A 23,082-nucleotide genomic window follows, 5' to 3' on the forward strand; every position below is an offset into this window, starting at 1 on the left:
CTCTATCCTACTATCAACCTAAAATCAGCTGGTACAAATAGACTCTGAGTTCTTGAGTAGTGGGACTCTCAGAAAGTCATTGTTCCTCCCTCCTTCAGCTGAAGGAGTTAATATTTCACAGTTCACATGGGAGTGAGGAAAGGTGGGGACCCAGTCTCCCTTAATCACAAAGAAATGGAGAAAATGTGGCTTGCTGATCTGTCCTGGTGCTGTGATGACTTGTAGGCAGTAAATGCTTAATACTCAAGCTGTGACTTCAAGGCGAGTCTTTCCTGTTATGACTTCCAGGGTTTCTGAATTGAATCTGATCCATTATATAAACCCCAGGTGACCCTATGCAGGTTGAAAGGGGATTCCACTTACTGTCTTTATTTTCTGAGTAGTCTGTGAGTTTGGATGAGTGACTGGCAGGAAAGATGGTAATGACCAAACAGCCAGCAAACCTTCAGATGCCTCTTTGAATTGTTCAAGTGAAGCCCAGCGGTCGTGAGTCTCTGCAGCCTCCACGGGCCCGCTGGTGAGAGTGAGTTACTCCTGCCCTGGTACTCACTGCAGTCTGTTGACGCTGCCCTTAGAGGTCTACCTCCAACACACAGCCAGGATTTGCTTACGTGTCCATCTTCTCCACTGCATCCTGTGAGCCCTTGGAAGGATGACACAGTAATTATTCATCTTTGTTTCCTAGCAACGAGCACGGTGCTCAGTGTCCAGGATGTGCTCAATAGATGCTTGTTGGTTGAATGAGTGAATGAATGAATGAATGAATAAGTGGTGAATGATGGACATTGAGAACCTTCTTATACTTCTGTAAAGACTGCTACTATTTTCCTAGGCGATAGAGGTCCATGCCAAGCAATCAGCTCACGTGCCTCCTTCTTGTTATCTCTTCCTGTTTACGTGGTCCATCAACACTTGCAATTCTCTTTACACCAGACACTCACTGCTGTGCACAGTGTCTTCCCTTGCCCTTAGGAGAAGGGCATCGCTGGGCACAGCCTGGAAATACAGGCTGATGAAATAAACAGCGATGATCTTCCCGTGGTGTTTTTAGCCACGTGTTTATATTAATGGGCTGTTACTAGCTGAATCTTTTCCGTAACTGCCTCCCGAGTGAAGAGACAAACTCACGCCAACATGTCTCTGAGTCCTTCCCTTGCGTTGCTTATTAGCGGTTCACGACAGGGAGGGCTCTTAAGCCCCCAGCTTTGAATCCCCTTAAGCCAGGGGTCCCCAACCCCTGGGCCACAGACCGGCATCAGTCCGTGGCCTGTCAGGAACCGGGCCACACAGCTGGACGTGGGCGGAGGGCAAGCGAGCGAAGCTTCATCTGTATTTACAGCCGCTCCCCATCGCTCGCATTACCGCCTGAGCTCCGCCTCCTGTCAGATCAGCTGCGGCATTAGATTCTCATAGGAGCGCGAACCCTACTGGGAACTGCGCATGCGAGGGATCTAGGTCGCGTGCTCCTTATGAGAATCTAATGCCTGATGATCTGAGGGGGAGCTGAGGCGCTGACGCTAGCGCTGGGGAGCGGCTGCAAATGCAGATTATCATTAGCAGAGAGGTCTGACTGCACAGAGACCATAATAAACCAATTGCTTGCAGACTCATTTCAAAACCCTATCAGTGAGTGGCAAGTGAAAACAAGCTCACGGCTCCCACTGACTCTGCATTATGGTGAGCTGTATAATTATTTCCTTATATATTACAATGTAATAATAATAGAAATAAAGAGCACGATAAAGGTAACGCGCTTGAATCATCCCAAAACCACCCCCCACCCCCGTCCGTGGAAAAACTGTCTCCCAAGAAGCCAGTCCCTGGTGCCGAAAAAGTGGGGCACTGCTGCCTTAAGCAGACTATATTATAAAATTTCTAAATTTACTAAATTATAGAAAGTTTCAAAAAAAAGCTATAGTTATTTTCTTTAGAATTAGACTTTCCTAACTGATTGGTTTTACAACCAACTTTCTTCGAGCCCTTCTGTGGGTGTGACAGCGCTGAGAAGTGCTGTGTGGACTTGTTAGAACCTCACGGCCCCCTCTCCCTCCCCATCACTAAGCACAGTGATTTCCATTCACAGATTTTTTTTTTTTTTTTTTTTTTTGCGGTACGCGGGCCTGTCACTGTTGCGGCCTCTCCCGTTGCAGAGCACAGGCTCCGGGCACGCAGGCTCAGAGGCCATGGCTCACGGGCCCAGCCGCTCCGTGGCATGTGGGATCTCCCCGGACCGGGGCACGAACCCGCATCCCCTGCATCGGCAGGCGGACTCCCAACCACTGAGCCACCAGGGAAGCCCCATTCACACATTTTAGCTGTCTGCCTCTTCTCGTGTTTGTTTTGTGTTTACAGCTGGTGACAATAAGTTTGTGTTTATGAAACAAGATAACCTCTAAACATCTGCTATGGGACGGGTGCCACACAAAATTGTGGGACCTCGGAAAAGAGTCAAAAATGTCCGTGGTTTCAAGGGGGTTGCCGTCCAGGGAGCAAGTCAAATAAACAAGTAGAGGGACACATGCAAGGCATTATGGGAGTGAGGAGGGGAGGTGCCCGTGGCTCCCAGTTCTGCCTGGGGTAGGGGTGAGCAGTGGGGTAGGGGAGAGCCTTCATAGAGAAGGTTAAGTTTGAGTGGAACCTGAAACATAAATGGTAAATCCATCCAGCAGGCAAGAAGAGAAGGAAATTGACATTGCCATGGTGCGTACAAAGGCTCAGGAGTATGGGAAACTTGATGAATTTGGGGAAGTCCAAATGGTTTTGAAATGGTTGGAAAGCAGGCCGACTTGATCTGCAAACACCCCAGCTCAGTATCAGCCCTGAGCACAGGGGCTGGGTAGGGAGCACATGGCGTCTGGAAAAATAAGTTAGGGTCAGATCACAAGGGGTCTTGAGTGCCACACCAGGGATCTGGACGTTATCGCGTGTGACGGGAAGGTAGATATATTTACCGAAGAATTTAAATAACTGAATAGCAAATTGTGTTCCATCAAGAGCTCTTCCACCAATCCTGGCCAGTCCACTCTATCCCACCTGATATATTATTTTCTTCTTTAAGCAGATTGTCCTGGAATGTCCTTTCTGGATGCTATGTTGTTGAGTGTAATCCACTCGTCTTTGTTATTTTAACCTAAGCCCAGGTAATCAAGGCCAGGATCTTAATTGCCTCTGGCATCAGACAGCACGGGGCTGATAGCTGCATATTTTAAAAGGAGCCTGGCTGGCTGGGGATTGAGAAGAGAAAACCCAGTGGGGTTTGTGCCTGTGAGGGTTTCCAGTCTGCATGCTTTCAGCTCGGTATTTCTGGGGCACTTTACAGCAGGCTTTGTAAAGATTTAGTTGAAAATCAACTTATGAATTCCTCCCTAAATGGCTTGGCCAGGTTTAATCTATTATTGGTCGAGCCAAGCTGGCTTGTATTATGCAGCCCAGTGAGGATTTCCAGCCTTGTTCTTAGCCTCTTGGAGGCTGGCTGTTTTGAGAAGCCAGGCTTGGTGTTGGTAAGGCTGATATCATTGTGTCCTCTGAAGTGACTTCGGAAGGATGCCCACCTGATACAGCATTTAGACCTTTGACCAAAAAAAGCACGTCTTGGAGTTGACATTTGTATGCCAGAGGTTTATGGTTTTATGTTTTTTTCTCCCCAAGATGAAACAAAGCTTCCTCTTTGTTTCTGCCTCTTTGGGTTGATTCCTGGAAATAGGCAGTGTACCCAGTCCAGGTAGGCAACGCCTGCAGCGATGGGACATCCTCAGAGGGTGGTTTCTCTTGGCCCAGGATACCCTGTAGTAACCTCAGAAGAGGCACAGGACTGTGGCCATCACTGGCCTTTGCTGAGTCCACGCTCTTAAGGTTGTCTGGTGCTGAACACACAGACGTGCCTGGAAGAGGAAAGAGAAGAGACATGTTATGGGGCTGCCCCGGTGGCGCAGTGGTTGAGAGTCCGCCTGCCGATGCAGGGGACGCGGGTTCGTGCCCCGGTCCGGGAAGATCCCACGGGCGGCGGAGCGGCTGGGCCCGTGAGCCATGGCCGCTGAGCCTGCGCGTCCGGAGCCTGTGCTCCGCAGCGGGAGAGGCCACAACAGTGAGAGGCCCGCGTACCGCAAAAAAACCAAACAAACAAACAAAACAAACAAACAAACAAAAAAGAGACATGTTATGATGTTGGGATCACTTATGGGCACTATTAGCGTTGAGTCACCACTGGAAGTTGTGTGCACAGAGAGGGACCCTGTGATGGAGAGGTTGTGAAGGTGAAGAAGCAAACCCTCAGGGCAGCCTCAGAGGAGAGGGTTCATATCTGCCTTTCATATCTGCCTTTGGAACTCATGTGAAGGGAAGCTGAGGAAGTGGAGAGTCCTGTTTTTCCCTGCGATCCTGGAAGGACATTGGATTTCTGAGTGCCGTTTGCATGAGTGTGGAGAGGGCTTGCCGTATGTGTTTGTAGTCACTCGGAGGTAACTTGCCTCTTCCCTGCCCCATCAGTCCCCTTGCTAAGTCCTCATGGGGGCTTTGGAGAGTTTATACAGTTCTGCTGGAGGAAGTCGCTTATAAGAAGAACATTTGCTCTGTAGACCTGAGCTCATCAGAATCAAGAAGACCAACTTGGAACTCCAGAACTAGAGATATGTTCATCCATATACTTAAATACAGACATGCATTTTACAGGTTTCACAAAACTAGTCCAACATCTGTTTTGCTTTCCTTGTTAATTCCATTCCCCTCCACCCCCGATTGCCCTCACCCCACCCCTGACTCAGCAAAGCCTCCTTGAAGGGACGCGATAGGCGCTGCGTCTTGAACTGGCTCCCACACTTGTTTGGGAAGAGTTCTTCTCCCCTTCGGCCAGCTAGCTAGCCAGGCGGTCGTTCCAAGGACCCGGCCTTGACAAATCTGTGCCTTCTGATGCATCTTGTCACCAGCTGGCAGCTGCTGGTCTCGTAGGGCCTGCCGAGAACCCACTGGGCATCCAGGACCGTGGCTGTGATAGGGCTGAGTTAGCAGAAGCCTTAGCCCTCTACCCTGGGCCAAATCAGAAGCGGTTGTGCTGGGTGAAGTTCTGTGCATGCTCTGTGTCTTGAACTTTCTGCTGTGGTTAAGCTTATCCCTCTGTGAACACTTTTTATTTCATTTCATTTCAAATTTATTTTAAGTTTGGATCCTGGTCTTTCATTCTTTACTTGGACATCCTAGAATCTTGACATTTGTCCAAGAGAATAAGAATTACAGCATCACAGCAAATCAGACCTGAAGGGAATTTAAACCGGTCTCTTCAACTTAAAGATGAGGATGCTGAAGCCCAATGAAACAGAGAGAATTGCCCAGGGACGTAGGGCTAGTGAGCAACATATCCGGGGCTCGAAGTCAGGCCTCCTGACTCTCCTTCGGGGTTTGCACCTTAAACGTGTGTCTAAGGGGTCCATATGCAGGATGCATTGCAGCCATCTGCACCCCAATAAGAGTAACAGTACACGTAACAGGTAACGTTATTGAGCAGTTATTAAATGGCAGACACCGTTTTGAGCACTTTATGTTTGCAAAATCATTTACCCTTTTGTCAGCCTATTTGGTGGGTACTGTTGTTATCCTCAATTTATAACTGGAGTGACTACGATGCAGAGAAGTTAAATAACTTGCCTTAATAAGTAGGGAAATCCTATTAGACTGACTTTCCTGAGACTCAGGTCTGACTTTGCATCAGCAAATCTGTACTGAGCCCCTACAAGGAATGGAGCCCTGCCTTTCTAGCGGGAAATGAAGGCATGTGGGTAGATGATCACAGCACGGCACAATGGCGGCTGTAACAGAGGGTGAGGAAGGAGTGGAGGGGGTAACGGGCTTCACCAAGAAGATGGCATTTGACTGTTCTTGGGGATGCGTAGGAGTTTGCTAGCTCCTTCCCTTGTGTGCCATGGAAGGGAAGGAGCTAACGTGTCTGCGGAGAAATCCGAACGGTGAGAAGCTCAGAGTCCGGGAAGGCAGAAGCATGATGGTTGTGGGGAGATTCCGGGAGGCGGGGCTAGAGAGGTAGCTCGGGTTTAGATGGTCCAGTCCCTGTCCCAAGATAAGGGATCTGGATTCTATCCAGTAAACAGAGGGGAGCCAGCTGAAATGCTTGTGAGTAGGTTAAGTGATGGGATCGGATTACTGGGCGCTTGGGGCTGAACAGACGTAGAAGTGTGGGCAGATCGGTCACGAGGAAACCAGCTAGGAGGTGGTTGCAGCTGTCCAGGTAGAAACGATGGGGGCCTGGACTCCTTACGCCGTCTGATTGGCACAGGCCGCCTCCACTCCTCTGCCCGCACTGCTTCCAGGGCTTGGATGCAGTCTATAATGCACTCCCCCTGCAGTGACAGGCCCATCTTTCAAGTCTAAGCTTAGGTGTCCTTCTGGAGACTCCCCTTAGTCCCCACGCCAAGCAGGCTTGAGCTCTCTCCTTGCGGTCTCCGCTTTGTCTGGTACATCCTCCCTTCTCTCTTGGCACACGTGAAGTCTCCTTGCACATCTTTGTATATTCCTCTCCCTTGAAGGCTCCTTGAAGGCAGGTCCTTACAGGCGGGTCCAGACCTTTGCCCCCTTAAAGACTTTGCACAGTGCCTGACATTCAGGGAGCTCTCGGTACACGTGTGATGAATGAATCCGCCTTCTAAATAAAGGCAGCAACTGTGGATAGCGGAAGAAGAGGCCGACTTTGGGAGATGGTTTTGAAGTTACATCGGGGCTTGGCAAACAAATCCAGCCCACTTTATTTACTGCTCTTGTAAATAAAGTTTTATTGGAACCCAACCAAGCCTGCTGGTCTGCATCTGTCTACAGCTGCTCACTGTGCAAAGGCAGAGTTAGGTCATTATGACAGGACCGTACAAAAATAGTTACTGTCTGCTCAGCCATGAAAGGGGATGAAATATCGCCGCCGGCAACAACATGGATGGACCTAGATATGATCACACTAAGTGAAGCGAGTCAGACGGAGAAAGACAAATACCGTATGATATTTTTAGTGGAATCTAAAAAATAATACAAATAAGCTTATTTGTGAAACAGAAACAGCCTCACAGACACAGAAATATCTTATAGTAACTTATAATGGACACAACATTTAAAAAAAACCTATAATGGGGGCTTCCCTGGTGGTGCAGTGGTTGAGAATCTGCCTGCCGATGCAGGGGACACGGGTTCGAGCCCTGGTCTGGGAGGATCCCACATGCCGCGGAGCAACTGGGCCCGTGAGCCACAACTACTGAGCCTGCGCGTCTGGAGCCTGTGCTCCACAACAAGAGAGGCCACGATAGTGAGAGGCCCACGCACCGCGATGAAGAGTGGCCCCTGCTCGCCGCAACTAGAGAAAGCCCTCGCACAGAAACGAAGACCCAGCACAGCAAAAAGAAATAAATTAATGAATAAACTCCTACCCCCAACATCTAAAAAAAAACAAACCTATAATGGAAAAGAATCTGAAAATTATATGTATATAAGAAGATACATATGTATACATATATATATATATGATTCAGTTTGAATCACTTTGCTGTACACCTAAAACTAACACAACATTGTAAATTAACTAAAGTTCAATTTAAAAAAAATATTTGCTCTCCGGACCTTTGCTGAAGCAGTTTGTTAACCTCTGAGTTCACTGACCAGGGTTAGTGACTGGAGATAAAAGGTAGTGGAAAGGAAGGGGTGGAGACTTTTCCTTTTTTGGTATCTTCTCAACTAAATAGAGCTTTGCACCTAAGTGATGGCACTGACTGCCAGGCCTGTGGGTGCTGAGAAAGAAATGCCCCTACCGTGGGGCAGGATGGAAAGGGAGCCTGAGCCCAAGGTGGACAAGAGTCCCCGGTCAGAAAAGACAGGGGCTAGAGCTGCAAGGCAAACATACGTCTAAATCCTTCTGCCTCTTGTGCTCTTCTTTCTCTTAGTCATCCAGTTTGGTTTTGTCACCCTCTTTGTGGCCTCCTTTCCTCTGGCGCCGGTGTTCGCCCTCCTCAACAACGTCATTGAAGTGCGGCTTGATGCGAAGAAGTTCGTTACGGAGCTGAGGCGGCCAGATGCTGTGCGAACCAAAGATATCGGTCTGTCCCCTGCATCACTCAGAGGCGACGCAGCCCATCTCCATCCCCTCCCTCCGACCCTCCCCCTGTCTCCCTGGCCGCCCCCCTCACACTATGTCGGGCATCCGGAGGGCCGGAGCATTCCTTATCACCCCTTCGAGCCCCTCATCCTTAACTCCTCGGTGCTGGAGGCCACGGTATCCCCCCCACCCCCGCTAGCCCCCTGCTTTGCAGACAGGGGTGCACCTAAGCCTTTCCAGACAAGCCTATCCCCGGGGGGCCCGGCAGAGCTCCACTGGTAACTTGCCTGCAAGGCGGCACTCTGACTGAAGCCTTGTCATCACTGGGCTGAGGGTGGGAATGAGGCAGACGCCCTTTTTTTCCCCATCTTACAGGGATTTGGTTTGACATCCTCTCGGGCATCGGCAAGTTCTCTGTTATCATCAACGTAAGTGCTTGCTTTCATGACACCCTTGCTCTGTGGGAGGGGCTTTCCAGGGGAGCTGAGTCCTCAGAGCAGGAAACCTGTCCTGTTACCTCCCAGCTTCTTCCATTTGGAGCTCTGTTTAAGACAGCGCCCCGCGCCCACCCACTCCCCAGCCCTCGTTAGTATCGCGTACAGGCCTTCTAAGTCATCAGGCTGTTGCCGGAGGTGTGCGGCTTTGTCGTTCATTTCGCTGAGAACGAGAAAGGCAATTACCCACCAGAATGTGTACCTTGGCCTTAAGAGTCCAGATCAGATCTTTCGTGGGAGCCAAAAATCATGAGGAAAGAATTGCACATATCTAGGCATCTCTTTCCTTTCTGTTTCTACCCTGGAGCTGAACAATACCTGGATCATCGCCCAGCCCGCAGTTCCTAATTACCGTTTCTCCAAGCTGTCAACGTAAAGTCTTAATTATCCCTGGCGCTGCTTGGTTAAGATAGGACATGGAAGAAGAGGGGTCCTGTCTGCTCTGACCTCCTTAACTGCCTTGCCAGATGTGTCCACGCTTTCAGGAAATCCTGCTGGGCCCAAGCCAGCAGCTCCTTTGGCGTCTGTGTTCCATACGGATGGTGGTCAGGCAGGGCCTCCTCTTCCGTCTCCCGAGACAGTATCTACCAGCTCAGTGCACATCAAGAAAGCCACAGCCCCCTTTCCCTGGGGAGAGAGACGCTGATTCTGGCCGTGACCTGGCTACCGAATAAAAACACGAGACGGCACAAGGTGTGCAGAGAGGCAGAGGGGATCAGCCCGTCACACGTGGGATGTTTGATGTAGGAAGTGCACGTCTCAAGGCTGAGAAATTAGGTGCAGTTTGATCAGTAGCTACTTTGGAGTTGTGTCTTCTAGAAAAGAGCCCCTGAGTACCAAGCGCTTTTCATCTACAACGGAATGACAGGACGTTTTACTTCCTTGGCCGTTCTAAGACTTCTTATCTGTAAGAAATGGGAGAGAATAAGAGTCTCACCAAGTCGGATCAGTCTGCAAATTAAATGGGATGATGAAAGGACGTATGGCCCGTGCTCCATTAGTTACAGCTGTGATTATTAGAAGTCCGTTACTCACTCTCAAATATGGTTATGGCCATGCACACTCGTATATACATTTAGAAAACAATACCTAAACTGCATTTTTTGAAAGCGCTTTAATTGTTGGTGCCGAGGACAGTATAAACACCTGCCAAAAAGATTTAAGATTTTCTTTGCAGAAAGTCCCTCCTCATCCGAACAGTTAGTCGTTCGTTTGTCGTTTGGTTTGCTCCACAGACATTTATAGAGAACTTAGATACGCCAGGCGCTACGTCGGGTGTGTGCGTTTCATCCAGCAGGACCTACTCCTTCCATCTCCATGTCTCACTTTTTCTAAGCAAAATGGATGAAAGAGCGACTTCCATTGTATGATGGGCTAAAAAAGCGCTGAGAGATGATGGTCAAACTGAGGTTCACCATGGAACCATATCCTTGGTGTTCCTGGCTTTCTCGTGTCCCTCAGGGGCAGATGTATTCAGTATATGGCCATTTGGTATCCTTGCCTGTCACACTTAAGTGGCCGTCTCACCACTCTCAGTCATTTTCTCAGAAAATCTTCCACTCTACTTTGGCATGGCCAATGCCAGCATCAATTCAGATACCTCAGAGATGATTCATGCCCTCCCTCACCAAATGGTCCAAACTGGCTTAGTATCCTTTGCTTCGGTGGTTGTAATTCACTCTCTTGACGGCCACTGACTTGTGGGTTTCCTTACATGTATCAAAGATGGAAAAGCCAGGCAAGTCAGTGTTGTGAGCTCAGGGACAAGGACTCTGTATCAATCGGAGCAGTGCCTCTGGATGGAGAGCCCAGGAGGGGACAGTCTCTTGGGCAGATGGACCTGCGTCACCCGCACGGTGTCCATCCTGACAGTTCCTCAGGTGCTTGTGGTTCTACCCCCAGGCTTTTGTCATCGCGGTCACCTCTGACTTCATTCCCCGCCTGGTGTATCAGTACTCCTACAGTCACAACGGGACTCTGCATGGCTTTGTCAACCACACCCTCTCCTTTTTCAACGTCAGCCAGCTGAAGGAGGGAACGCAGCCCGAGAACTCACAGTTTGACCAGGAGGTTCAGTTCTGCAGGTAAAGTAATTGGGTGCAGGAGGGCAGCGAAGGACTAGAAGCAGCAGGTCCAAGTAATTATCCGGACAACTTAGAACTGCATCATTATTCTCCTTCGCTTCTGTCTCCTACCCCCAAAGCCCAGATCCCTACAAGTCAGTTTCAGTGAATTGACCAATATTTATTGAGTGCCTTTTGCTAGACACCATGGAGCAGATAAAAGAAGTATATAGGTTCGTCGTTACCGTCAAGGGAAGGTCTGCTTTATGGTCTGGTTGGGAAGAAAACAGAACTGGTAGCACACTGCAGGTTATTCACGGATTATGTCTAGTATGGGCCACGAGCCTTATGAGTGTTCGAAGGAGAAGGAGAACCGTGAGGGCTGGAATGGAAAGGGTAGGCTTCTTGGAGGGGCCACGAGGAGTTGTAGGGCAAAACGAGAGAGTATCCTGGGTATGGAGTCAGCCTGGGCCAGGTCATGGGGACGAATCTGAGGCGTTAAACACTTAGAGGCTAGCTGCTGGAGTTGGCAAGGAGAGTGCTTGGGAGATAATAATAGGGAATAATATAGGAAATACAATATAGAGAGCAACTCCTAGGGTAGTATAAGCCAAAGCGTTGTTGAATTTGAATCGGTAGGATGAAGTAGACAATGGGAGATCTCGAAATCTTACAGGAATTTTTTTTTTTTTTTTTTTTTTTTTTTTTTTTTTGCGGTACGCGGGCCTCTCACTGTTGTGGCCTCTCCCGTTGATTCCGATCATGTTGCATTTAAAATGATGGTCGGAAATCTAAGGGGCAATTTCCATCTAACGCCTAGAGGGAATAGCTGGGATTCCTGAGAGGACCAACTTAGAGTCATGGTTGTAATTTGTCAGCACAGGGATCATTGAAGCTGAGAAACGGAAAACTCTCCACTACTTATCAGAGAAGGACAAGGAAAGAGAAAAAGGGCAGAGGGGAATAACCTCTTTCAGACTCAGTCTGAACCACAAAAGGGAGAAAACGAATTGGTCTTCCCGACCCAGATGACTGAGTTAAACAACCTTCCCAATATGTGATTTAAATAGAAGGGTATTCTGGTCCCAGGAGCAATAACTTTAGGGCTTCACACTAGCCAACCAGAAAGGCTCAAAGTCAGGGACCAGATCTAAGAATAGAGAAGTCCATTTATTCACAGATACTGACTCATGTAGCCTAGATGTTTCTAGCATTTTCGCATCTGGGACTATAACAAGTCGTCACTCGAGTAGGCAGATTTGGCTACTACCCTGCGTTGCCCAGGGGCCACTGCTGGTGGGCCAGACTGTCTGTCCATGGTGCTGGATTTGGGTCTGCAGATCCTCTGTACAGTGGGGTCTGGACCAGCTGGTGGCCTTTTCTGGTAGCATTTAGATTTGCTCCAGCAGGGTAGGTGAACCAGTCAGCACCTTCACATTGAACGAACGGGCACTGAAAAGTGAGGACAAAATCATTTTTGTAACTGGAAGGTACAGAAATCACCTTGTTGAAACTCTCATTCTACATAAAAAGAAACCAAGGCTTAGAAAGTTGAAGAGTTTCCAAGATCACAGAGGTTTCTAGCAACAGACCCGGAAGCAAGACTCACATCTCTCCAGGAACACAAGCTTCAACGCCCACGCTCAGGGGGTTGCAGCACGAGTGTGACTTGTCATGTGGGGAAGCGAGGCTAACGCTGTCCCTTTAGTTGGTCTAGAAGCGCAAGTCTCACCAGAGCACCAAGGGACTCTGACCTTGTCCTTGACCATCACATCTTCCAGTGACACTATGAATGTGCTTTCCAGATATGTCAGTGGCTTACACTGGCTTAAACACAAAGGGACTTTAATGCCTCTCTGTTGAGTCGAGGGTAGTTCTAGTTGGGTAGATTTGATTCAATCTGCCCAAACCAAATCTTTCTCCATCTTCCAACCCTACTGTAGTCAGTGATGACTGTAGTTTCAAACACTGGATGACTGCCAGCAGCTACAGGCCAGTATGATACTGTGTCCGAGTCCAGCGGGAAAAAAAGCCTACACTTCTTTCCCAACAGTCTCAACAAAAGTCCTGCTGCCGCCTGTTGGCTGGGATTAGTACGCACTTCCTACCCAGAGCCGATCGCTGTGGCCAGAAGAATGCGACGCTTTCCATGGTCTTTGGGGCCATGGGGTTAGGGGTAGGAAGTGAAATTATCTCCATCTGAAGCACGTGATCTCAGACTAGGGGGTAGTTCCCTCCTCCTCTGAGATCTGAAGTCAAGATGAACGGATGCATCTCAACCAAAACAACGGGTGTCCAGGAGACCAGGTGTTATTAGCACACATGGGTCACATTGAGCTTTGCTGTATCTACCGTCAGAGCCACTGGACTTTCCAGCCAGATGTAAAGCCCTGATAACTCTTCCCTCCATTGTTTCCAGGAAAGTAGATGGGATCGTGGCTCATCTGTGGCCTGCTAAGTGGCGGAATTAACACTGGGTGCGTGTGCAGGAAGTGCATGCTGTATTTCTGTCAAGAAAAATGTACCTGCAGAAAATAGATCATTCAGGAATCAAACCAAAAGCATTTCTGGCATGTCCACCATTGTTTCTTTACTCCGTACCAGTGGGGATCGTAGGTTCATTGTGCATCTGTTTTTGAGGCGTTACTGTAGGCTTGGCATTGGTTATATAAGAGGGAACAAGACGCAGTGCCTCCCTCGAGGAGTCTAGCTGGACAGGCGAGATGAGCACGTACACAGCAATGAGAACAGAGCTTCCGTACGTGCAGTCGGGCAACGGCAGGGAGCTCTCAGAGCCTTGAAGGAGGAGGCCATGCACCTGACCCACACCTAAGTGTCCAGTGCCAGAGTGGCCAGAAGGAGAACCTGTTGAAACTGCTCACTCACGGGACCAAGCCAGCCTGGGTGGGAGGGGGCTGTCAGGTGGTGACAGAGGTCCAGGGAGAACAGGGTGTCCCAGGTAGAGGGGCTAGATCATGCTCAGTGGTCAGAGCTGGAATGAGAGGCGTGAGCTAAGAGAGGTGAGGCGGGGAGAAACACAGAAGCCAGACCAGGAAGAGCATGTTGGTCATGGGAGTGGGGGGGGTGTGGACTCACCTTAGGGTACTGGGAGCCACGGTGGGGGATGGAAGGGACTTCTCACTGGTATCATCTCTGACTGCGCTGTGGAGACCAGTGGGTTACATTGAGAATAAAGAGCTGCCTGGGCTTCCCTGGTGGTGCAGTGGTTGAGAATCCTCCTGCCAATGCAGGGGACACGGGTTCGAGCCCTGGTCTGGGAGGATCCCACGTGCCGCGGAGCAACTGGGCCCGTGAGCCACAACTACTGAGCCTGCGCGTCTGGAGCCTGTGCTCCGCAACAGGAGAGGCCGCGACAGTGAGAGGCCCGCGCACCGCGATGAAGAGTGGCCCCCGCTTGCCGCAACTAGAGAAAGCCCTCGCACAGAAACGAAGACCCAACACAGCAAAAAGAAATAAATTAATGAATAAACTCCTAACCCCAACATCTAAAAAAAAAAAAAGAGCTGCCCTAGTTTGAAATGTAAGCAGATGTCTGGGGAGCGGGGTCATCGAATCATCTAGATATGCCGTCTCAAGTGGGTATACTTTGGGGGCTACCTATCCTAGGTGGGTGAGGATTGCTGATGAAAATCTCTACCTACCCCAGGTAGGTTCTACTCACCGCATGCTGTGTGGACCTGTCTGGCTCGCCGTAGTCTCTGGAGGTTGATGAAGTGGAGGCATAAACTACTGATGTCTTTGTAAGCCAGGATTTGTCAGCAGCTGTCAGAAATAGAAATGAAGGGGGTGGGGGATGGAGGGGGCTGGGGGAAGAGAGAGAGAGAGAGATTGATTATGAGAAACACAGACAACGCTAGAACTAGCCCCAAAGCCCACGTTTAGAACCGCTCCCGTGATGGGAAATGCAAAGTTTGTCCTTATTTCCTGGCAAATAGTGTTGGGAACTCAATGACCCTTCTTATTCTTAGCTCTCCGTGACCCCCGGAGATAAATGTGGTCAAATAAAACTGAGGTCTCCGGCTCCAGTCCGGCCTCGCCAGGGATAGAGGTATCTTAAAAATAGCAATAACATTTAGGACAAGTCTCCGGCTGCCCGTTTGAGATGCATTCCCAGCATTTTTGGAGCCATGTCTGCCTCAGCCATCTAACTGCCCCAGCCGGGCTGCTCCGTAAACAGCCCTGTGACGTCAGTCTGCAGGCTTGATTAGTGGTCACTTGACAGGGTCAAGGGACCACTGTATCCTACAGGCTGGATGGTGACTCGAGCTCCTGGCTCAGCGGAGTGGAGCAGAGAGGTCAGTAGGGCAGGACCTGGCCAGGGACCCGGGTCTGAGAGCTCAAGGAGCCCACCTGGGCTTGGGCAACCCACTGCGTCTGTTTAGAGATGCTGAGCATCCCGAAATAGCATCCCTGGATGGCTCCTGCGGGTTTTTCTGCAGGACCCAACTTCTTCCCTATCCCCAGGTCCCGGGAGTTCCCTTCCAGGGTTTGCCTGCCTCTCATCTGTTTCTGGCCGAGACCAGAGGGAGAGCCAGCTTTCTGTGGTGGTGCCTTTCCTCACCTTTATCAACCACTGCATCACCCCAGGCCTGATGAGTTCGTAATGGCCTGTGCTGTTTTCCCTTGTTCAAAGTCAATTACAGAAGACGCTTTTAAGCAGGTCAGATGCTACAAAAATATTGTGTGCCGTTGTGTTCAGCACTAATGTGACATTACCTTCCATTGGGAGTATTAAATTTTGTTTTTTATGTACCACTGTTTTGAGTCGAGAAATGCATTTACTAATTGATTTATAACTAAAACATGCATTTATAACTAAAACATCATTTTTTTAAAAAAAGCCATTTCTGAATGTCAGTGACCAGCCCCTCAGTTTGTTACATTGGCACCCTTCCTGCCCGCAGTGATTCTGTTCTGTGATGAATTGTGGCCAGTTTCACTGTCACTGGTCACCCCTGCAAGTGAGGATGGGAAGGGATGTCTGAGCCAGGAGCCTCTCTTCCCGCTCTGCACCTCAGTTTCCCCATCTGTAAAAGTGGGGACTTGGAATAAATGATCTCCAAAGCTTCTTTTATACTTAGTGTAAAAATATAATAGTGAATGACACATGTAATACATGACTTTATTCCTGCAAAAATTCTAAACATTACAGGCAACCTTTCCAACTCTGTCCCACCTCCCCTCAGCCCTGCCCAGCTTTAGGCATCTTCCCAGCGGTAGCCACGGCGACACATTTATATGACTCTTTCTCAGGCATTGTTCCATGGATTAACATAAAAATGAATTGATAGAGCCTTTAAGATGTTTCACGGACTCGTTCTATAATGAGATATATTTTGAGTTAATAGGAACCTTGTTTCTTTAGTGTATAAGTTCAGCTCAATGCGATTGTTTCGTAGGCTTAGAACAATCTAGGTAAAATACGAATGCAGTTTTAAAGCTGAGAAAACGTTGATTTTTGTACCACTTTTACTTATCGTATGTGAGTCTGCCTGACTTAGTACTATAACTTTGCTCCTGGAAGCTTAGTATAAAGATACATTGGAGTCAACCGAATGGTACCATTAATTGCATCCTTCTTTGATGATGAACGTTTTATTATAAAAGTAATTCTATATAATGTATATATGTGTGTATGTACATATAAAAGGAAAAGCCCCTCTTCTCAGCCCCTAGTCCAGTCATTCTCTCCCAGAAGAAACCGTTGTGTCCATTTCTGCCTCCAGAAATTACACTCACGTGTGCTGTCTTCTTTACTGCTCACTGTGTTTCCCTTTAACATTCAGTGCACACACACGTACACACACGCATGTGTGCTCATTTGCTCGTGGCGGGCTGAGAGGACTCTCGCGCGTGCACCTACTATACTACAGTGACGCACATTTTGTTGGCTCCGTGTGAATTAGAACGCTGAGGTCCAGGGATGTGGAATAACTTTGTCGGCTTCCTACAATTAGTAAGTGGCCCAGCCACTCCAGTGCAGACATGCTTTTTAGATCCTCTAGTCGTTTCTTTATTGGAAGACTCTCCTTATTCCAAGACTACAGGGAACTCTCAAACTCAATGTTAAGGCTCAAAGAAAATAAAGGAAGACTGAGGGATGAGGGTGAGATCTGGGAACCATGCCTAAAATTATATCCCCGAGCTTCAATCCCAGCCAGCAGCTGCAGGAAGTGACCACATGTGGGGTTTGCCCAGTGCTTGACCACGCAGTGGGACTTTGGGAGAGCCAGAGCTCTCAAAACCGGGGGAAAGGGTATGCTTTGGAAAGCATTGGAGCTAATGGGGATGGAGCAGAAGTTCTCCTTCCCATCAGCCTGAGGCTTCCCTGCTTTGTGCCATTTACCTGGACCTGGAACCTGAGAGAAGCCCCCTGCAGTTGGGCATTGGCTTTCTCTTTTTTATTCATCTCAGCATCGTGGGAAATTCGGAGCATCCGAGCTTGAGTGCTCAGAAATCCTCCTGGAAAGCCAGGGGAACTGGGAGCAGGGATGTGTATGCTCCATCTTCTTTTAACAGAAGACGCGTATTTCTTAAGTCACCTTCGGTTAAAGGAGGAAGAACATTTATTGAGTCCTCTGATATGTCTGGCAGTATGCTGAGTGGTCTTCGTTCCAGCTTTGTGAGATGCAAAGTCCACATTTCACGGACGAGGATCCCGGCCATCAGATCTTTGGGTAACTGTCTAGAGGACGGAGAACTGAAATAGTGGGGGTGGGATCAGGCCTTCACCGGCTGACTCCAAAGCCCACGCTTTTGCCAATGCTGTTCTCTGCTCTAGGCTTGGAGGCGAAATAGAGAGACAGCTGTCACCAGGGTGGCCACAATTAAGTCCACTAGCCACCCTGTCTTTTCTGGACATTTCTAGTCTTAAAACTAATGATCTCTTTGTTTAATGAGTGTCTTCTGATTACTCAGAAACATTTGATACGCTTGACTTCTTAGGATGAATTTTTTTTTTAATTCTGAAATCTGAGCTTATATTGGAATGTAAATAAGCAATCATCTACCTGGTGGCAGAGGCTTCCTGGAATCCGTGTTTTTCAAACTATGAATTCATCAGTGAGTTAGGAAATCACTTCAGTGGGTCATGACCAGCATTTTAAAGACTAGGAGAGTAGGGGATCGCAGAGAACAAGAAACTCTCAGTGCACAGCACACAGCAAGGATGAGTGTGTTTGTGTGTGTGTGTGTGATTTTTATTTCTGTGATATACATGTACGTGTGCACTAATGTAAAATGCATTGCTTACTCCAGGTCACAGTTTTTTTTAAAGTGAGCTTTGAAAAGAGAAATGTGAACAGATGTATAATTCATTAAGTTGCGTGTTGCTGTTTTCTGGGCATAGCTTGCCCTGTAGTTACTGACAGAGCACCCTTAGGCCATTGGCACAGACGGATTGCAAGTTGAGCTTTCTGGACGTATCTGTGTGTTAATCTTTCCCCAGATCCTTGGTTAGATGGATGTGCCTGCCAGATTCAAAACATGCTGTGGACACTCAGGGAGGGCAGAGTGACGTTTCCAAAAGCTGTAGTGAGTTAGTAGCAGAAGCGGGACCAGAATTAGATTATTTATGGATTCTTTGCAGACTGGAAAAAAAAAAGAGGGCTGAGCAATGGCTGTCATACTGAGGTCAGTGAGCAGCTGTTCCTTCATTGATGGAGCTAGAAAACAAGGGAGATGGACTTTGATTGCAGCAGCAGGGATTGGGCTAGACCTGGGGAGGGATTTCCTCACCGTGAAAAGTAGGGGGGGCGTGTATCACCCCTCCTGCAGAGGCCTTGAGAAAAGCAAGATAAGTTCCCTTCTGCCATGGGGTTTTGGGGGGACAGCAGGAGGGTGGGTGAGCCTGAGCACTTTTCCCAACCAAACGTCCTTATTCCCTTGGTCACACCCTCCCTCTCTCCCGTGAGCGGGCGTGGTCTGGAGCTGGCCGTGTTTCTGTCCTCAGCCGAGGATGGCGAGGATGAGCCCCATGGTGTTCAGCTGGGTTGTAGTTAGCTTTGCATTTCATCCGGATGACAAACCAGGCCTGCAGCAGCTGCGATCAGCTGTCGGAAGAGAGGAACCGGGTGAGGAGGGGGCAGCTCCTGGCCTCTTGCCCAGCCCTAGTCCAGCGCTCAGCACCCACCTCTCCGCTTGCCTCTTTCTGCGGCTGGCTCTTCCCACTGTGGTTTCTTCTGCCTTTTGCCCTGCATCTCTTTTCATCTTCCCGTGTTTTTTTTCTCTTCTCCCCTTTATGTCTTCTTGGGCCATCGAAAGCCGCTGTGCTTCTACGTGGATCTTTTGGAGCAGCGGGTGCATTCGGCACAGGGGAAGGTTCAGAGGGCCCCCACTGCTGAACCCCCTTCCCCAAACAGCAGCTGGTAGGAGCTTTTCGACAGTAGGAGAAAAGCCCAGATTCAGGCAGACTTGGATTCTCACCTTGCCTGCACCCCTCGCTGGCCAATCATTGAACTTCTCTGAGCCTCAGTTTCCTCCTGGGTTATTCAGGGATATCCATGCCTTCCTGAGGATCTTGTGAAATGAGGAGGCCTCCAGAAAAGCCCCTTGCTCGGGGATGGACGCACACTGCACGTTCAGTCTATGCTTGTTCTCCTCTGGGCCCCTCCTGAGACGGAGTTTCCTCCCTGCCTTCCTCGGCAGCCGTGCACCCCGCTTGGTGGCCTGGTGCCACCCCACCTCTTGCTTCAGCCCAGGGCTTGTTTGGCTTTTACTGAGCCTCGAAGATTTGTTGAATTCCATGGAGAAAACAGTTCCGTGAAGGGGCATAATTCTTCTGTACCAACTCTTGTTATTTTTCCAGGCTTAGAAAAAAAGGGAGTCTGAGAAAATAAGCCATTTTTAACATGAGTCATCCCAAGATGGGGGGGAAAAGGCAACAGCTCGGACAAGCCCTAGACGTCACCATGGTCTGAGCTTACGTCAGGCACTGACATTTTATTTCTTAAACCACGTGGGCAGGTGATAAAGATGGTTAGTGAAAGGGGATATTGCCCAACCGAGACTCTGAACCACTGCCCTCCTCCCAAAATTCACTCGGCCTTCAGCTTGCTCTGAATCAGCCATCAAGCGAGGCTGGCCCCTCTCGTAGGCAGCCGGCTGGGGAGGACACCCTTGACCGTCTGCTGGCACCTGCGTTTTCACTGAGCCCCGGGCTGCGGAGCAATGTACGCGGTGTCCGGGGGTCTCCCCGCCCCCTCAGAGCCCACAGGCTAGTGGAGCCAGGATGGCCTTATAGTCCTGGGTTCCTCTCATGATTCCTGGGCTCCTCTGGAAGGAGAATCCAGAGGAAGCTTCTGGGGATGTTGGAGAGAGTAAGAAAGCCACTTCTAGGCTGATGTTGGCTTTTTTGGACTCTGGCCCTTTTTTGGAGGTTGTTGGCTGGGCCGTGGACTCCTCACCTCTGCCTCCTACGCCCCCGAGTCTGAGAGTCAGGGCTTTGCCTTCTGCCTTGACCTTTGAGGCTGCAGCAGAGAAGTAGCTCCTTCCCTGCATTTCCTCCCAGTCTTCACATGGCCTTTCTCTCTGCACAGGTTTAAGGATTACCGGGAGCCGCCCTGGGCCCCAAACCCATATGAGTTTTCCAAGCAGTACTGGTCCGTTCTGTCTGCCCGTCTGGCTTTTGTCATAATCTTCCAGGTGAGTTGTTCAGATAAGGCACAGCGGGTCAGGATCCGGGCTGCAGGGGTACAGATGGCCCCGTCTCCGGGTTTTCAGGGCGCTCTGTGACTCGGGGGCCTTTGCGTGCGGCGGGCAGCCCTGAGACCCTTCCCTGGGTGAGGGCTTTCATTAACGGATGGATTTGCAGAAGGAGGATAAAGCACAGAGTAATGTTACAAGACAGATGTGGAGTAAGGTGCAGGGTGGAGATTGATTCCCATGTAAACCTAAGCCCAGGAAGTGGGGAACAGCGTGGGAGAGCAGAGCCTCACCTCGGGACTTGGTTTAAAAGGCCAGCATCTGACTTGACCAAGCAGCTCCAGATCACTTATGGCACCCGGCAGCCTCTGGGAGCAGCCCTTGGTTCCCAAGTCTTCCCTGGGCCCTGGGAGCACACAGGTTCAAGGTTGAGCTGGGGGTGGGTTCAGAGCGTGGAAGACAGATGGCAGGGCTCTGATATCTCTTGGGCTGTCACTGTCCTCCAGGTCTAAGGAGAGGGGGCGTGCGAGCATAAGATGGGAAGGCAGAGGAAACTACAGCTGGAGGGTGAGGGGCAGCCTGCGGCAGGCCTGGGAGCCAGAGCATACGGGGAGCTGCCCTTTAGCGGGCGGTGCTGGCACTGCAGAACGTATTCACCCACTTAAATAGAAAACGCTCCCAGGAAGGGAGGGTCTTATCCTACACTACGGGAGGGGAGGTGGCTTACTGGGGGGAAGGAAGGCACTTACCGATGCAGGCCCTTTGAGGCAGGGCCCAGGCAGGCGGTGAGACCAGAACGTGGGGTTGGCTGAGGTCGGAAGTCAGTGCAGAAACCAAGGGTCCACCTCCGATATGGGGACGGAGGGGCAGCTGGGAAGAAGAGAGGGGCGGTTGGTTCAGGGAGAGCCCTGCAGGGGCCGTTGGGCTCTGGAGCCCGGATCCTGGAGGCAAGAACAGGACACGTGGGGGAAGGGGGGCGGAGGAGAAGAAGCCAGTTCACACTGTCTGGCCGTGCATAGGAGGGGTGCTCTGGGAGATGGGCGCTGTCCCTACTCCACTTTCACCCGGGGACCCCAAGGGACAGTGAAGCTTGTTGGCTGAGATCACCCACTAGTTGGCCGAGGAGCCAGAGGAACCCAGAGGCCCCCTGCTCCCCCTCCCCGGGTCTGGGGCCTGTGCCCTCACCACTGCCCAGCCCGCCTGCCCCGGGGCGGTGGAGCCCTCCCGCCCAGCCTCTCCTCTCACCACCCCCTTCTGGCTCTCCAAGAACCTGGTGATGTTCCTGAGCGTCCTTGTGGATTGGGTGATCCCTGACATCCCCACCGACGTCAGTGACCAGATCAAGAGGGAGAAGAGCCTGTTTGTGGACTTCTTCCTGAAAGAGGAGCATGAGACGCTCAGGCCGACGGAGGAGCCTGCCCGGAGGAGCCAGGGCGCCAGCCGTCGCAGTGGGGGCAGCCCGGCAGCCAGCCCGGTGCCCTCGGGCCAGAGCCAGCCGGGCAGCAGCACGTCCCCGGGGTCCCAGCACACCAGTGTGTGAGCAGCTGAGACCAGCCCGGGGCTGCGCACCCGCGTGGGTGCGGTGTCCGTCCTTCCGCAGGATCTGGCCTGAGGGGCTCTTGAAAAGGGCGTGTGTGTGCGTGTGTGTGCGTGTGCGTGTGGACAGAGGTTAGAGACAGGAGGCAGAGGATGGGCGCGGGAGGGAAGAGAATGACGCTGCTTCTCAGAAACTTCAAGCTTGGGTTTCTTTTAGGTCCTCTTTTGAGCTGTATCCTTTGGGCGATTGGTACCCCCTTTTGCATCCATTGGTGAAAGAATTGGGTCTCTCCAGCCCAGAGTCCCAGGCACCGCGAGCCCTGCCCTGTGCCCCCTCAGATACCGTCCCCGAATTTCGGTGGCCGCGGGCCCTGAGAAGCACAGTCCGGGCCCTGTTTCAGCCCCATCATCAGTGATCACCACCCCGACTTCCCACCATCACCCTGAGAAAACCCTCTGCATCACTGTCACAGCCTCAGTGGATGCAAATTATGTTCCGTGGCTGATTGCTGTGGCCTCTGGACCTAATGGTGAGCAAAGGTCCAGACCTGGGCTTGTCTCCAGTTCATGTCATGGGGATGCTTTGAGCTAAATGCAGCTAGCCATCATTTTATGCAGGTTCAGGTTTAAAATAATAAATGGAAACATTCTTTGTAAAGATGCATCTCCTTGTCTTCCGTTCTCTCTCTCCTACTTCCTACTGATATTTATGGAGCCCCTACTGGGTGCCAGGCATTGTTCTCAGACCAGAGATACAGCAGAGGACAAAAGACAAAATCCCGCTGCGCGGAGTTATGTTCTGGGGACAGTTACATCAGACAGTGAGCTGACGAATGCACAGCATTTCAGGCGATCATAAGAAATATAAAATAGGATAAGGGAGACAGGAAATGTGAGGGCATGGGAGGAGGGGCTTGCCATTTTATACATGAATTAATGACAAACCCAGGATGGTTCGGAGATCACCTCTTGCAAAGCTAACGTCATCGATCGGTAGCGGCCTCCCGAGCTCTGCGGGGAGATTTTCTAGTTGGAAGCAAAGGCCAAACGTCATTTATCATTGCCTTTCACACACCTCCACCCACCTGCTGACCAGAACCGGTGCACGGGCCCTTCCCTTGGGACCTGGCCCCAGTTCCCTGCAGGTCAGTCTGACTAGTGTACAACTTGGTCACAATGGAAGCTGCCAGGAGGGCCACACCCCAGAGGAGGTGCTGGTTACTTTAAGGACATGCTGAAGTTTTAGGTTGGT

At 50.4% G+C, this 23,082-nt stretch overlaps 1 protein-coding gene across 1 annotated transcript in view; it reads left to right on the forward strand.

Annotated features, from left to right (window-relative positions):
• The window catches only part of ANO2 (anoctamin 2), a 318,802-nt gene extending 296,968 nt beyond the window's left edge, over positions 1-21,834 (forward strand). Inside the window, exons 22-26 of the mRNA XM_065886527.1 lie at positions 7,923-8,075; positions 8,450-8,502; positions 10,471-10,652; positions 20,189-20,294; positions 21,562-21,834. Of these exons, the coding sequence (XP_065742599.1) occupies positions 7,923-8,075; positions 8,450-8,502; positions 10,471-10,652; positions 20,189-20,294; positions 21,562-21,834 (767 nt within the window). The remainder of the gene's footprint in view (positions 1-7,922; positions 8,076-8,449; positions 8,503-10,470; positions 10,653-20,188; positions 20,295-21,561) is intronic.
• The last annotated feature ends 1,248 nt before the right edge of the window (positions 21,835-23,082 follow it).

This window comes from Phocoena phocoena, chromosome 11, assembly GCF_963924675.1.
Source record: "Phocoena phocoena chromosome 11, mPhoPho1.1, whole genome shotgun sequence".
Taxonomy (NCBI): Eukaryota; Metazoa; Chordata; class Mammalia; order Artiodactyla; family Phocoenidae; genus Phocoena; species Phocoena phocoena.